At 50.9% G+C, this 13,757-nt stretch overlaps 1 protein-coding gene across 2 annotated transcripts in view; it reads right to left on the reverse strand.

Annotated features, from left to right (window-relative positions):
* The window catches only part of IGF2BP1 (insulin like growth factor 2 mRNA binding protein 1), a 28,863-nt gene that overhangs the window by 14,218 nt on the left and 888 nt on the right, over positions 1 to 13,757 (reverse strand). For both annotated transcript variants that reach the window (XM_075722663.1, XM_075722662.1), the window contains exon 2: positions 13,366 to 13,426. In XM_075722663.1, coding sequence (XP_075578778.1) covers positions 13,366 to 13,426 — 61 coding nt within the window. The remainder of the gene's footprint in view (positions 1 to 13,365; positions 13,427 to 13,757) is intronic.

Consider the following 13,757-nt stretch of genomic DNA (forward strand, 5'->3'; position numbering starts at 1 on the left):
TTTGGAAGAAAAACCTCAGTGTGGGAATGGGGAGAAACCGTGGGAAAGTTCCCCTGAGTTTGCAAAGAGCCTAAAACCAGAGCTCTTGCTCAGGAATCACTGATTTAAACAATGATTTTTCTGTATCTCCTGTAAATAAAAAGCAAAGGTCTCCCAGAGACCCATCCCCCTGCCTCCAAAACACCTTCACCCACCAGACCTCAACTTAATGCCGTCAGTGCAACGAACTCTAACTTAACTCTTAAACTCTAACACCCTTTCTTCGAAAAGCATCTTGCGTTATTTCGAGCTGCCATCTTCCTTCCTTCCAACCCCAGTGACCTGCTCGCTCTCATATCTTAAATGTTCACAGAGAAACTACTTCTCTGTAAGCCACACACCAGCGAAAAGCCTCCGTGGCCACAGTGGCTGCTGCTCGCTGGGGGACCCGGCCAAGGCAGGAGAGGAGAGGACAGTCCCAGCCACGCATCAACAGCAAAGCCAGAGCTGGGGGGGCTGGCGGGAAAGAGATTTGGGGGTGGAAAGAAAGGAAGAGGAGGTTGAGAAAGAAATATGCAAATATGTATAATGACAAGATTAAAGCAACAGTAGCAGAAGGAAAAGCCGAGAGAAAACGGGGCTCATCCTCTGAAGAGAAACGATCCGAGAGGCCCCTCCTGAGGAGATCAGGCCAAGCCAACAAAGACATTTGGCTTCTTGCAGTTGGAGGGACCCAGAAGTGAACTGGCCGGGGGATTTCAGAGGAACACGGACACATCTTCCACGCACGAGTCTCATACAGACTCGCTCGCCTTGGCGAGCAGTTATCTCTGGCAAGCAAGCATGATGTGATTAATCCTTTCCATCAATCATCTCAGCAACCAGAATTTGATCTTGGGCTAATAAATCTGTCTAATTGGTCTCTCCCCATTAGCTCTTTTTCGGAACCGCTTTGTACATGGAGAATCATGCCTAATAATTGATGAGATTTTTTCAGGGAGCTGCCGAGAATGAGAAGTTGCCCACGAGCATCCCTTTGAAAGCCTCGGAGAACTCATTCCTGTTTTTAGAAGAGCTCCTGCATCCCGGGTGCAGAAGGAAGGGGCTGGTTGATGCCCTGAGCTGGGAAAAATGCTCTGGCTTATATCCCCTATTTTCTATTAAACTGCTGCGCTACCTTCCCACTCCTCATTTTCCCCACTGACCCCAGGTGGATGGTGCTGGCATGGAGCACACGTCATATCCACCCAGCTACGTGCCAACCTCTGAGAGCAATCAATACCTCGGGGTTTCAAAAGATGCAAGAAATCTCAAAGAAATCTCAAAAGCCCTTGTGCTCAGCTTGCCCAGAGGAAGACTCTAATCATCCCCAGAATTCTGCAGGTAGTCCTTGCCAAAGTCAATACATCAAGTATCTGCAGACAGGACAAGTTTAACAGTAAGTAATAGAGAGGAAAGATGGATGAGTTTTACACAATGCATCCATTTTGCATTATCTTTCCATTCTAATTTGCTGGCGCGTTGCCACATATTGAAAGGCTCTTTCTGATCCTCTGAACATGCCCCAAAGCCAAGCCCAGCTAAACTCAAGTGGGTTCCCACAACCAGCAACCCATCCCCAAGCCTCAAGGGGACAGACGCACTGCCTCGGACAGACGGGCGGCAGAGAACACACCGGCTCCCTCCCAGCCACCCCCCGCCGCGGGGCAGCTCGGTCCCGCTGCAACCCGGCAGCCAGTGAGCCACATTGAGGGACCTTCATCCCTTAAGAAAAATCAAAAATTTCAGTTCTCCATCAAAAAAACCTTAATGAAGCCTGAGCCCTGACCTGGCACTGGCCGGACTATGAACACGCCAACAAATGTGATGTTTAAAGGCAAATTTTCTTGCAGACCATTACATGCGGAGGGGTGGCAGAAGTGGGACTTGCTCCTCGCCCCATCTTTTACCTGCGGACCTGGAAGCACTTCCGAGACCACCACTTTGGAGCGCAGCACAGCGCAACAAACTCTAAGGCAGCCGAGCAAGGGAGCACGCAGCGTCATCTGCATGTCCTCAAAGCGTCAGAGGGAGCGCTGCCAACTCCACCCGGCTGTTAGCTTCCCTCCGCTCCTGCCGCCGAGAGAAAAACCTGAATACGAGCACACGAGATAAAGCACATTCGGCATTTTTGTGCATTATGCACATTTCAGAGCATCCTCCCTCACCCACCAGGGCCGACTTGGAATAGGAAAGGTCCCAAGTGCGAATTCCCACCCAGCCACCTGCCTCCAGGAGCTGCGGCATCAGCCACCGCCACGGGAGGTGGCTCAGCCCACCGTCCTCCCCCAAATCCAACAACACGGAAAATAAAAACTCAGATGGTGCCAGGCACCTCTGCCCTCCTCCGGTGCCCGGCAGGCACTTCTAACTGGTTTCCAGTGGCTCTGGTGGTGCCGCAGGCTCAGGGATGCTTTGAGATGAGTTCAGGCTTCGCAAAGGAGCTGAGTAAAACGTCGGGCAGCTCCCTCGCAGTCGGCATCAGCGGGAACCCCAAACCCCATCAGCACAAGCTCTTGGGTGGGTCTTAGACCACTCTAATTTCTCAATAATTAAGCTTCATTACCAGGGTGATTGACAGGTGTCAGTCAGATACGTTTCGTAGAATTTTGCCTACAGAAAGTGGCCAGGGACATCTTTTTATTCTGTATTTCCAGCCACCACCACCCCGGGACAGTGGGGTATTGGCCTCTCGCTAGAGATCTTGCAAACTCCGCAGGCTCGGAGCGCTTCGAGCAGGGGAAATAAGGAGGGATTCGTTAGGGCTGAGGGGAGCTGCAAGGATTCAGGGCCCTGACAACTCCAGATGCACAAGCACATGCCAGCACCAGCGTGAGAAAGGAAGAGTTTTGTTTCAAAACTGCTTGTGACTCCTGCGGGTTTCTCTGATTGAGGTCTGTGTCGGGAGGCGGCGGCGGCAGCGCGGGGACCGGCGGCGTTGAGGGCTGCTCCGCTGCGACGTTACAGCGCCGGAGCGCGGCACGGTGCCGCAGACCCTCGCGCCTGGCAGGTACGGATTTGTCAGATAAGACTGGATCTAAAATCGATACGGGAGAGTCTCCGGGCAGGGCTCTGCGCCAGCGGCACCGAGCCTGTTTTAAGCCAAATCAGGTTGAACCAGTGCAGCAATTGCACGCAGACAAGCCCTCCAAGATCAAAGAGGACTCATAAAGGGAGAACCCAGAAGTTACAACATGGATTATACTATCTCATGAACTTAATTCAAGGGTGGAGACCCTTTTGCCAAAACTCAAGTTAAAACCCGCGATGACGTACTCAGACCTGCCAGTCCTCCCCGTGTGGGTGGGAAGGTGGCAGGGGGGTGTCAGACCTCCAGCAGCCCGGGCTGCGAGCAGCACGCTCCTCCCCATCGCGTCCGGGACGTTCCCAGCCCAGATCCCAGGCGGGAGCTCCCCAAGCCCCTTCTGGCCCTGGCACCAGCACTGCTGGGTCCAGGCAAGGACGACACCAGGATCTGCGGCAGGTTTGGCATCGCAGCCAGGGCTGCGGCTCAGCCCTGCGCGGGGTAAAGCTGTGATGTTTTTTCCACTGAAAACTGCAAGTGAAATCAAAATGCTTCCGTTCTTCTGTCTAAGGGAAGGTAAAGAGCAGAAACTAACTGACACGAAAAAGTACAAGTGAGGCTGGTTTTTTCTACTTCTTCATTTCCAGCACAAATTTTAAACAGAAGAACCGAGTTCTTCACCAAATCTGGTTGAAGCCAGACTCGCTTTCTCTTGCATTTCCTCTTCAGAAAGGAGGTGAGGGCAAAGCAAAACTCTTCTAAGAAAACGCGGTCTAACGTTTTCATTGAACAATGAGAAATTAAGGTTTCTCACACAGAGCCCACAAAAGTCACCCTCCAGGCGCAGGACGAAAGATGCCAACAAAGCCACCTCGGCCAGCCCGCCCGAGGAAGCCAGCAGAGCCCGCACGGATGCGGCCGTGCTCCTCCTTAGGCATCGGCTCGGGTTTGGGAGAGGGCTAAACCCCCCCGGCTGCTTCCTTCCTCCCACCGGAGCTGGGGAGCTGCAAAGTTTCCAGACAGGGGAAGACATCCTACGTTTGCTGGTTTGGGGTTGGGTGTTTTGAGCAAGGGGGGGTCATGAAGAAGAGAAGGCAAAGGCTGAGGCTCAGGTAGGACAGGGCAGGAGCTGGAAAACAGCAAAGATGGGGCTTTTCTGCTCCACTGCTCTTCACCTCCTTGCAGAGCCAATAGCGGTGCCGAAGCAAAACCATTTAAAGCCCACCACTACTTTGGCACAGGCAACGTGAAAAGCCAACCCAGCAAACACACACCAAACAAATTCAATGCGCCATTAGGGAAATCCAGCACAAAGCTGTCTGAATATCTGATCTGGATTTCTTCCTAAGTGAATTCCCCTCAGTCATGTTCGTGCCCTCTCTCCTGTCTGCCTTCCATAAACATTCACCATCGCCAAGTTTTACTGGCACAAACAGTGGCAGAAAGTAGCTTTCAAAGTTGCATGAACAAGTATTTGGGGAAACTAAATATAAAACTTGCGCTGTGCAAATATCCGTGCCAGGCATGCAGGGGTGTGCAGCCAGTAAGGCACAGGAACAATATCACGGGGCGGATAAAGGCTCACCGGGAAGCTCTTCATTCAAGCCACAGCTTTTGAAAAGTCACAAATATTCTCTGCCCCCAGTACGTATCACATATAAAAGTCGCAGCTACTTTGCATCTCTGCCATAAGCAAGAAGAGGCTGCAGATGTCAAAGAAATTTGTCGCGTTATTAGTTCAGCTGTAGCTGAACGCTAAACAATGACTATATAAAGTTCATATAAAGCTGTATATTTAGGCTCAAATTCAGCACATGCCTCATTTTACCATCGAAGCAGCCCCATTAACTTCAAAAGGATGGCTTCCCTGTTTAAAAGCACGTCCTTAGGAGCCTCGTGAATCCGAGCCTAAAAGCACAACATTTATATGAGGTTCTTGGCTTCTCGTGAAATTACACCCCAACAAACAACTCCATAAAGCCTACAGCAGCCACAAGCTCTTCTTCCTTAGAGAGATCACAATTTTCCTTTATTCTTTGCTCATTTGATCAATTTGTTTGTAAATACTTTTATGCCGGAGGCTTGAACCACAGGAGATCACAAAACACACATGAATGTCTTCACAGCGAAGAAAACATATGTACTCACATATGTATGCGTGCGGATATATACACATACACAACTACCACTCCGGTGATTGATTCCGCTTGGCCGTGAGCAGCATTCACCAAGGAATCATTTGGCCAAGGCTGACAGCGCTGGGCAGAAGGCAGAGCCGCAGAGCTCACCCACCCCGAGGTCTCGTGCCGCCTGGCAGGGAAGCGCTGCTCTCGCCTGCGGTGCCCGAGCACGGCTAGCGTTCCGCTGCAGGCAGAGCACCGCGGGCGGCACAGCCAGAAGGTCCGAGCCCGCAGCTCGGGATCGCGCAGGCGTTTAAGCGAAGGCAGTGCTTCGCAGGTGACGAAGCCCGGGGAGAACGAAGGGAGCATCTCGGGCGTCCCCACCTCACCCTGCGGCGGCTCGGCGCCCCTTGTTCCGCACCTCATCCGCAGCTCCCCGCCCCTCGTCCAGGTGCACTCCCAGAATTCCCAAATAGTTTGACAAGCCTTTCGCCACAAGCACTAAGCACGACGGCTCTCCGCGCAGCGAAGAGCCGAGACGGCGGGGGACAAGCAACTCCTCCGGACCCGGCACCCACCCCGTCCTCGGGGGCTTGGGGCAGCAGCAGCCGCCTCCGCGGCTTCGGGGGGCGAAGGGGCAGGACCCGGGGGGCAGCGACTGCTGAAACCGCCCTGGTGTCAGCTGGCGGCTCCAAATCTCAAGAAATAAGGAGGAATCCTGACAGTCAGATTTTTCAAGAGTGCTCAGCACACCAGGTGCTAATCACTTCTGAAAACGGAGCTTTTACTTAGAGCCTTAAACGCAAGTTGGAAAAATCTGGCTCCAATTGTGGGTGAAAATCTGGCCCCAAGAGCCTTTTTTTTTTGTTATTTATTTTATTCTCTTCCCTTTTATTCGGCTCTAGATCACAATTCTCCTGTCTCTTTTACGCTCTGGTCCGGGAGGCTGCTCGCCCAGGTTCTCCGCTTTTAACTTTGTAAAAAAAGGAAACTACAGCGGGACCTTCATCGGAGTCCAAACTTTCTCCTTTTTGTGCAAATCAATTTCCCTGTAATCTCAAGTGCTGTTTACACATCGCAATACCCCCGGACCGTGCGGGATTTGCATCTCGCCGCGCGCCGCATGGAGCCCTGCCAGCTCCCAGCGGTTCCTGGTGCACGGGGCTGCGCTGCTTTTATTACAGGCGGACCGCGTTCATAGCATCTTAAACGCAACCTGGTGGATTACTCTTAAAAATAAAGCGCGGACCTAGCTCTGCCGGGGATGCCCGTGGATTAGGGTTTTATTTTCTTAAACTGGTTTGCTCCATACGGACCAGACAATTACAGTAGCCAGAAAAGTGTGAAATTTCAGCTCTGACCATGTCAGGGCTCCCAAGTGTCAGTTACAATAAAATAAATGACCCATTTCCTGACGGATCGCGAGGGCTCCTCTGAGACGGACGGACAGATTTTTTTATGTTTGTTTATTTTCTCTTTTTTTTTTTTTTTTTTTTTTCCTGACGGGAAGGCTACGCTCCCCTGCTCTTTCGCATCAGGAGGCGGGAGCGGAGCAGGGATGCTCTCGCCCCTGTGCCGCTGCCCTGGCAGTGCCCTCCCGGCTGCTTCCATCCTGTCCCCGGCACCGTCCCCACTGACGTCCCCGCTCCCTCCCACCGAGCTCCGCCAGCTCCTGGCCCCTCGCCTCCAGCCAGAATCTCAATAAACTGTCCCCCCGCTCTTCGGGTTTTATTAGCCTCCTTGGGAAGCTCCCATGCAGGGGCTGTAAAGGCAGCCGGAGTGGGCTCGACTCGAGGCAGCGGCACAGGGAGGATAAACCGTTTCCCAAAAGCACTTCCCAACACATGCAGACCACCCGGGTACCCCAAAGCCTCCCCTCCGAACAGGCACCGGCACCCCAAAGCCGCAGTGATACCAAAAAGCAGCCGGCTTCGCTTGAGATGCTCCTAAAACGAAGCCAAACCCCGGGGAAGGGGCCGAGAGTCGGGCAGCGTCCCCTCCGGGAAGGGCTGGCAGGAGCCAGAAAAGGGCTGCAGGACCCCAACCCTCACAAGACCCTTTCCAGAAAGCCCCATCCATTGCTAACTCTGTCCAGAGGAGAAAACTGAGCAGGTTTCACTTAAAGCATGACTTTTTCTTTTAAATCTAGATACTTAAATCCATGAAGATGGCTCCAGCATCTTCAAGAGCAGGCTATGGGCACCGGACACAAACCGATGGGGAACCGGTTCCCGCTCCCCTTCAGCACGCTATTCCGTCAGAAGCGGAAAGCGCGCACTGGCTTTAAGAAAACCAACCTAAAATGCCAGCTTGCATTAACTTTCCCACAGCTTCCCAGGGGCACCGCCAGCGCACGAGTGGCGTAAAATCTCCAGCTTGCTTTGGTCCGAGAGCTCTGCCCTGGCTCAGGGCAGGGCTCGGGTGGGGAGGCACCTCCCGAGGTCACCTTGGCCAAGCCCAACGCTCCCCCAGCCCGTCCCCTCCGCAGGGACGCGGCTCTCGGTGCTGCCTGGGCACATCAGCCCATGGTTCGCCAGAAAACACGCAAGGACAGACGGATGGATGGAGACGCATGGACACCCGCCCAGCACTCTTGCAGAAACAAGGCAAACCTTCCGGCCGAGCCCCCTGCAATCCCCCCAGCTCCACAACCGCCAGGGCAAACTTGCAATCTGCAGGTACACCCCAGCAAAGATTTCTGAGCTGAATTCCCCGCATGGTTCGCACATTTACTGGTGACGAGCGGACGACCTGGGAAGGCAGCCGGGATAGAACGCCACACATCTCCGGAGTGGACAAACACTCCCGTGGGTCTGGACTTCTCATTTCATAAAATACAGGTTAAGAAAAACTTTCCTGGTGAGCAGACTGTTCCATAACTGCCTGTGCAACACGCCTCACGCCTCTCCCTGCGGCAGCTAAAGCCATCCCAAGCGGACGCAGGGCGATGCAGGACATCAGCCCCGTCGCTGATGCATTTTTCTCCTGTGCCGCTTGTTTTCTTAAATTTTTTAAGCGTTGCTGGGCAAGTGCATTCTTTACCCCACCAGGTACTCGGGGCAGGACCAGATCCTTTCCACGCTCCAAACTGGGCAGAAGAAGGAATTTAAAGGTGCACAAAGGCTCAAACCCATCGGTCACCGAGGAGCCTGCGAGCTCTGCCCGCCCTCCTCGCTGCCCCACTGCTCCTTCTGCCCGCTCCTCCCCACTGCGCCCGGGTGCACCAGGGTCTGCCCGGCAGCTGGGGTCCCCTCTCACCCATATCCTCGCTTGCGCTTTTAGATGCCTCTGCTCACAGTGAAAATGAGAGCTGTCACCTAAAACTTTTGAAAAGCTCCTCTCTGGTGAAAAGAAAAAAAACCAAAAAACCAACCCAGAAAAGTCTCTGTGACCTCTTTAAAAGGATTTTTTTTTCCCCCCTAAAACAAGAAACCTGCAACCTCCAGGTCTCAGGGTCCTCAATTTTTCAGTTTTCTCCTACTCCCCTCCTTAATTTTGGGGAAGGGGGAGACACCAGCATCCCCTGGGGGCTTCCCTACGCGTTTGCTTTAGGCTCCCACTTCTCCCTATCAAAACGGTTCTATAAAACCAGTGGCACCATTAAAAGCAGCAGAGAAAAAAAAAAAAAAACCCCACACCTTCTGCCTGCATCGAGAGAGGCACCTTCCATTCCCAAACCCAGCAAATCCGGAAGGCAGCGGAAAGGGGGTGCTGGAGCCGGTAACCCCGGCAGGGAGAAGGGGCCGGAGATGTTTCCTCCTGCCCCAGCCTGGAGCTGCGACCCCCCGGGCCAACCTTGGGCCACCCCGAGCAGCCTGAACTGTCCCCACACCCTCCCAGTAACTCTGGAAAACATTAACATCGCTGGGGGCTTGGGCTGGGGGGGCAGAAATCGCCTTTTTTTTTTTTTTTTTTTTTTTAAATTCTGAAAGGTCTCAATTTTCAAAGCGAGTACTTTAACCCCAACTTCCCTCAGCCATATCTCTGTTTGCTTGGTTTTTAACCTAAAAGGCAAAGACAGAAACAAATTCAACTGGAGAAGCGGATTCAGTCCTAGCGATCGCCACCAAGGTTCTCTAGGGAATTCAATTTATTATTTTCTTTGGAATTTAAAAACCATCAAACTCTTAACAAAGGGCATCTACACGGGATGGGCTCCATCTTCTACAGGTTCAACAAAACTTGAGGCTACAAAGGTTACGGTTAAATTGCAATTTCTTGGACATATTTGCCAGTTATGGCTCCTACGTGGAAAGGGGGAATAAAGGCATTTCTCTCACTTCAGGCTGTGAATTGGTAAATATCTTCTTTCTCCCAGGTATGTTAAAATTTATTAAATTATCTCAGTTTTAAACCTCATGGACGAAACTTACTGACAAATTATTAATGACTAATTTAATGACAAATTACTTCTAGTTTTTCTAGCTGGAAATCAGCAAAACATTAATTTCCAAATGCCTACAGTTCTCAGCGGTGTAAAATCAGCAGCAGAGAGCTCTCAGCTCAGAGCTGGGGGCTCACAAAACTAAAGCAAACAACAACTCCAGATTGTTACCCTTTTTGGTAATCAAAAAAGTAGTAACAAACCCAATGCCATTAAATGCAACATCCTCAGAAAGGAGCATTCATCCTGCCTTTCAATTTCCAAGCACTGCTGTAAACAAGGTGTTGCTAATTTTTTTTAATGATACTATAACTTGTAAACCAGACCCATTTTAAGGGGAAGAGAATGATCTCAAGACTGAATTAAAAGCATATTTTGTCTCAGCATTCAAGACAGTGTCTTTATTTTAATGGAAAAGAACTAGCAAACTTTTTCAGTTCAGTTTTCAGAGAATCCAAACACCAGGAGGGAGAAAGGCGCATTTTTTGATTAATGCTGACAAACAAAGAAATCACACTCTCCGTTACCAAAAATTTTAAAATATTTCGTTACAAACGATTACTTGCACGATTACGCACACGCAAAGCGAACATTTCTCCGGTGTGAAAACATGAATTTGAAACAAAGACTAAAAAAAAAAAAAAAAAAAAAGCCAGTTTTAAGGCTTCTCCATCCATTTCTGTGCACCACACTAATCCCCACGTCATGAACATTTAATAATTGCCACCTCTGCTCGGGAGCACAGGGACCCTCCGAGCCTGCACCTTGCCTGTGAATGACCCCTGCTGAAAGACCCCCGCGCCCTCGGAGGTCTAGGGGCTCCTAGCAGCCCAGCCCTCTCTCCCCCCCAATTACTTGGTTTCATTCTCTCTGGTCGACTCACTTCCACATTCCTCATATTTGGAATGTCTGCTTGATGGATTCACTTTTTTCCCCCTCACCCCTCCTCCTCTCCTCATTCATTCATTCTTTCGACCCCATCAACTTCGGGCTTTTCAGCTTCCCCGTTCCAACCCCCCCAAGCCAATCCTTCACCTCAAGTAGGAAAACTGAATTTTTTTTTTCCTTAAAGAATCTTTTCTTTTTTAAGCTCCCGAAGAATAAAGCATGCAATCATCTTTGAGAGGTTTTTAAAAATCCTGTTAAGTTTCTCCAAGTTTTTCTATCAGCAAAGTTAAAGCAAAAATAACTCCCGAACAGCAGTGAGAAACTTTAAACAAATCCAAACTAACTTTAAAACTCAGGTTTTTTAATAAACGACATATTTATCAGCACTGGCTTTTCTTTACAGTCTGATACTTCCAAAGGATTTCGTTAAAATGGTTCCCCGTGATCATTAACATAATTCGCAGCTTTAAGCGCTGTCTGAAGGATCACTGCAATTAAAGAGCTCCAGATCAGCTTGGCCTTCCTGGGCGTTTGGGTGCAGCAGCCACGCACGCACATCACCCTTCCTTGCGCCCTCTCAGCGCGCCCAGTGCGTTTTAGCTCATTTCTGTGGTGGCTGTAGGGACAGGAGAGGTTTTAGAGAAGGAAACACCCCAGCAAGAGAGGTGTATTCACAACATGCAATTGCACCGCACACACTCATTTCTAAGAACGCCCAAATCAGTTTTCCTGAGCATTCCTATTTGCACTTCCAACGAGAAGAAAACACAACCAAAAAGCCAACTTTTTTTTTTTTATTTTATAAATTAGCTGGGAAGCACACCAATGCTCCTGACTTGTTTTCCCACATTTCTGAAGGAAAAGAAAAAAATTAATATCAGGTTGGGGGGGGGGGGAGGGGGAGACGTTTGGTTTAGATCCCACCAAACCCATCTGATTTTGTCCTCCCTGCTCACACTTAATTAACCATTTCCTGTTCTATGTGCCTTTAAACTGGAAAATCCAGTCTTAAAAACAAGCAGAAAGGAAAGAAGAAGGGAAAGAAAAAAAAAAAAAAGGCGCCTTTGAGGCAGCTCCCCCCCCCCCATCACCTCAGCCCTTACCCAGGGCCGGGGGGGGGACACAAAATGCACCAAATTGCCCCCCGAAGGTCGTCTGGGGCAACCAACCTGCCAAGTTCCCAAGCAGCTGCCAAAAAGTTGCCTTTTTCTGCCCCGAAACCCAAACCGCTCGCCCAAAGCGAGACAAAGTAACCGCGGCCGCGGGGGGGGCGCGGGGACCCCCGGCCCGAGCCACCCGCAGCGGCTGCTGGCCCTTTAAAAGCAGCACTCGCGGGGGGGGGCTCATTTTGCCCCCCCAGCCCCCCAGCAAGGGGGCTGCAGCCACATGCCAGGCGGGGCCCGTTCGCGGGGGACCCAGGAGCTCCCCCCGACGGCAGAGCCCCCCCGCGCCTGGGACTGCGGACGCCAGGGGAATATTCCCACCTGCAGGAATTCCAACCTGCGCTCCTGGGGGGGCGAGACCTGCTCCCCCCGGCCCACTGATTATCCAGCAGCACCAAGGGGAAAAAAGAAAAAAAAAAAAGGGGGGATTTTTCGGAGCGTGGTCACGTTCCCCTTCATCGCCCCGTGCTCCGCGCAAGTCGGCGGGCACCACCGACCACCCCGCTAAAAATAATAAAAACTTGGCCAGGGAACTATTAAATACTTTTTTTTTCTTTTTTTTTTTTTTGCCTTTGGGATCAGCCCCGGCCGGGGGAGCCCGCTCCGCCGCAGCCGGGACTGCAAAGTTTGGCAGCCCCCCCCCCCCCCCCCCCCAAGCAGGGCCAAGGGGGTGACCCCAAAAATGGGCTCCCACCGCCCAGCCCAGGCGGGGTTCGTCGAGAGACGAAGGAACCGGGGGAGTTTGGGGAGGAAGAGTTGGCTTCGCCTCCTCCCTCCGCGCCCGGGCGTTGAAGTAACCGCCTCGTCACGTGGCCGACGCGGGTTTCGGGCTGCACGATCCAACGTGGACTATTTGGGGCTGGGGACTAACTCGCCCTCAGCCCGGGCGGCCCCTCCTTGAGCTGGGGGGGGGTCTCTGCAAAAAAAAAATACTCTTTATATCCCATCTACGAGGCCCAGCGGGGCCGGGGAGCGCAGCCCGGCGCTGCTCCGGCGTCCTGCACGCCAGCCCGGCGCGCAACAACAAAGGGCCAAGAAGATGGAGAGGGCCGGGATGGGCAAGGCCGGCGGCGGCGGGCGAAGCCGCTGGGCAGGTAGACGGAAACTGCCAAGAAACGGGCTTCTTGCCCCGAAATAAAAGTTACCGATGGGCAGGAGCTAGGCCAGCGCCCCACGCTCGCCGGGTTTTAAATCCCTCCCCGGCATGGCACGGCAAGACCAGCCCCATGTTGGTTTGTTTTTTTTTTTTTCTCTTTTCTTTAAGTCTTCACCATCAAATCCCAGCAAATTTCACTGTTTTGTAAATTTTTTTTTGTGATTTTTTTTTTAAATTTTACAGTTCTCTTGGAAAACAAAAGATTTCGCCCATTTCGCAGCAGAGGAGCCGAGCAAGGCTGGGAAATTCTTCCAGTGCCACAAGTTTGAAAAATCCCAACCCAAAACGCCTCAGCCATCCATCACCTTGGGCGAGCTGCTGGATAATTGTTTAACCATTTCTTTTTTTTTTTAAAAAAAAAAAAAACAAACTTGCTCGCAGAGGAAGTTTTCTTTTAAAAGAAAAGAAAGAAAGAAATTAAATGTTGATCCTCAAAACTGCCTCTCACCTCGCTGGGGACGTATCTGAAGCCAAATCACCAACATCTCTAATTTCACATGCACATATTTGGGTATAATTTTTTTGCCTCCTTTATCTTACGTTAATTTTTTTTTCCCCCAACAGAAATTAAGAAAAATTTTTAAAAAAAAGAAATTAAAACACTGTATTACCTTTGCTTTTTAGGTACTGAATGTTCAATCTCTAGCTGTTTTCCATGAAGCTCCACTTTCCCTAAAAACAAAATGTGTCTGTTTTTTAAAATCTGGGTGGAGTGGTCAGAAAGCTTTGGATAACATACTATCACGTGAAACCTCGCAATTTAATTCAAATTACGACGAACTACGCACAAATACATTTTCCGATTCCTTTACAAGTGCATTTTATTAAATATAAGACTGGCTTCAAATGGGAAGCGGTGGGAGGGAGTGGTGAGTTCGCTGTCTGGACAATGTTCCTTAGGAATATTTAATTCCTTAGTTCATCCTGCTTTGAGCGAAAGAAAAGGAGGAATAATATTTTGAGACCAATTCTTTGCCTTTATTTAATTCCGCCTTGTTTAATC

Source organism: Pelecanus crispus, chromosome 18, assembly GCF_030463565.1.
Source record: "Pelecanus crispus isolate bPelCri1 chromosome 18, bPelCri1.pri, whole genome shotgun sequence".
Classification (NCBI taxonomy): Eukaryota; Metazoa; Chordata; class Aves; order Pelecaniformes; family Pelecanidae; genus Pelecanus; species Pelecanus crispus.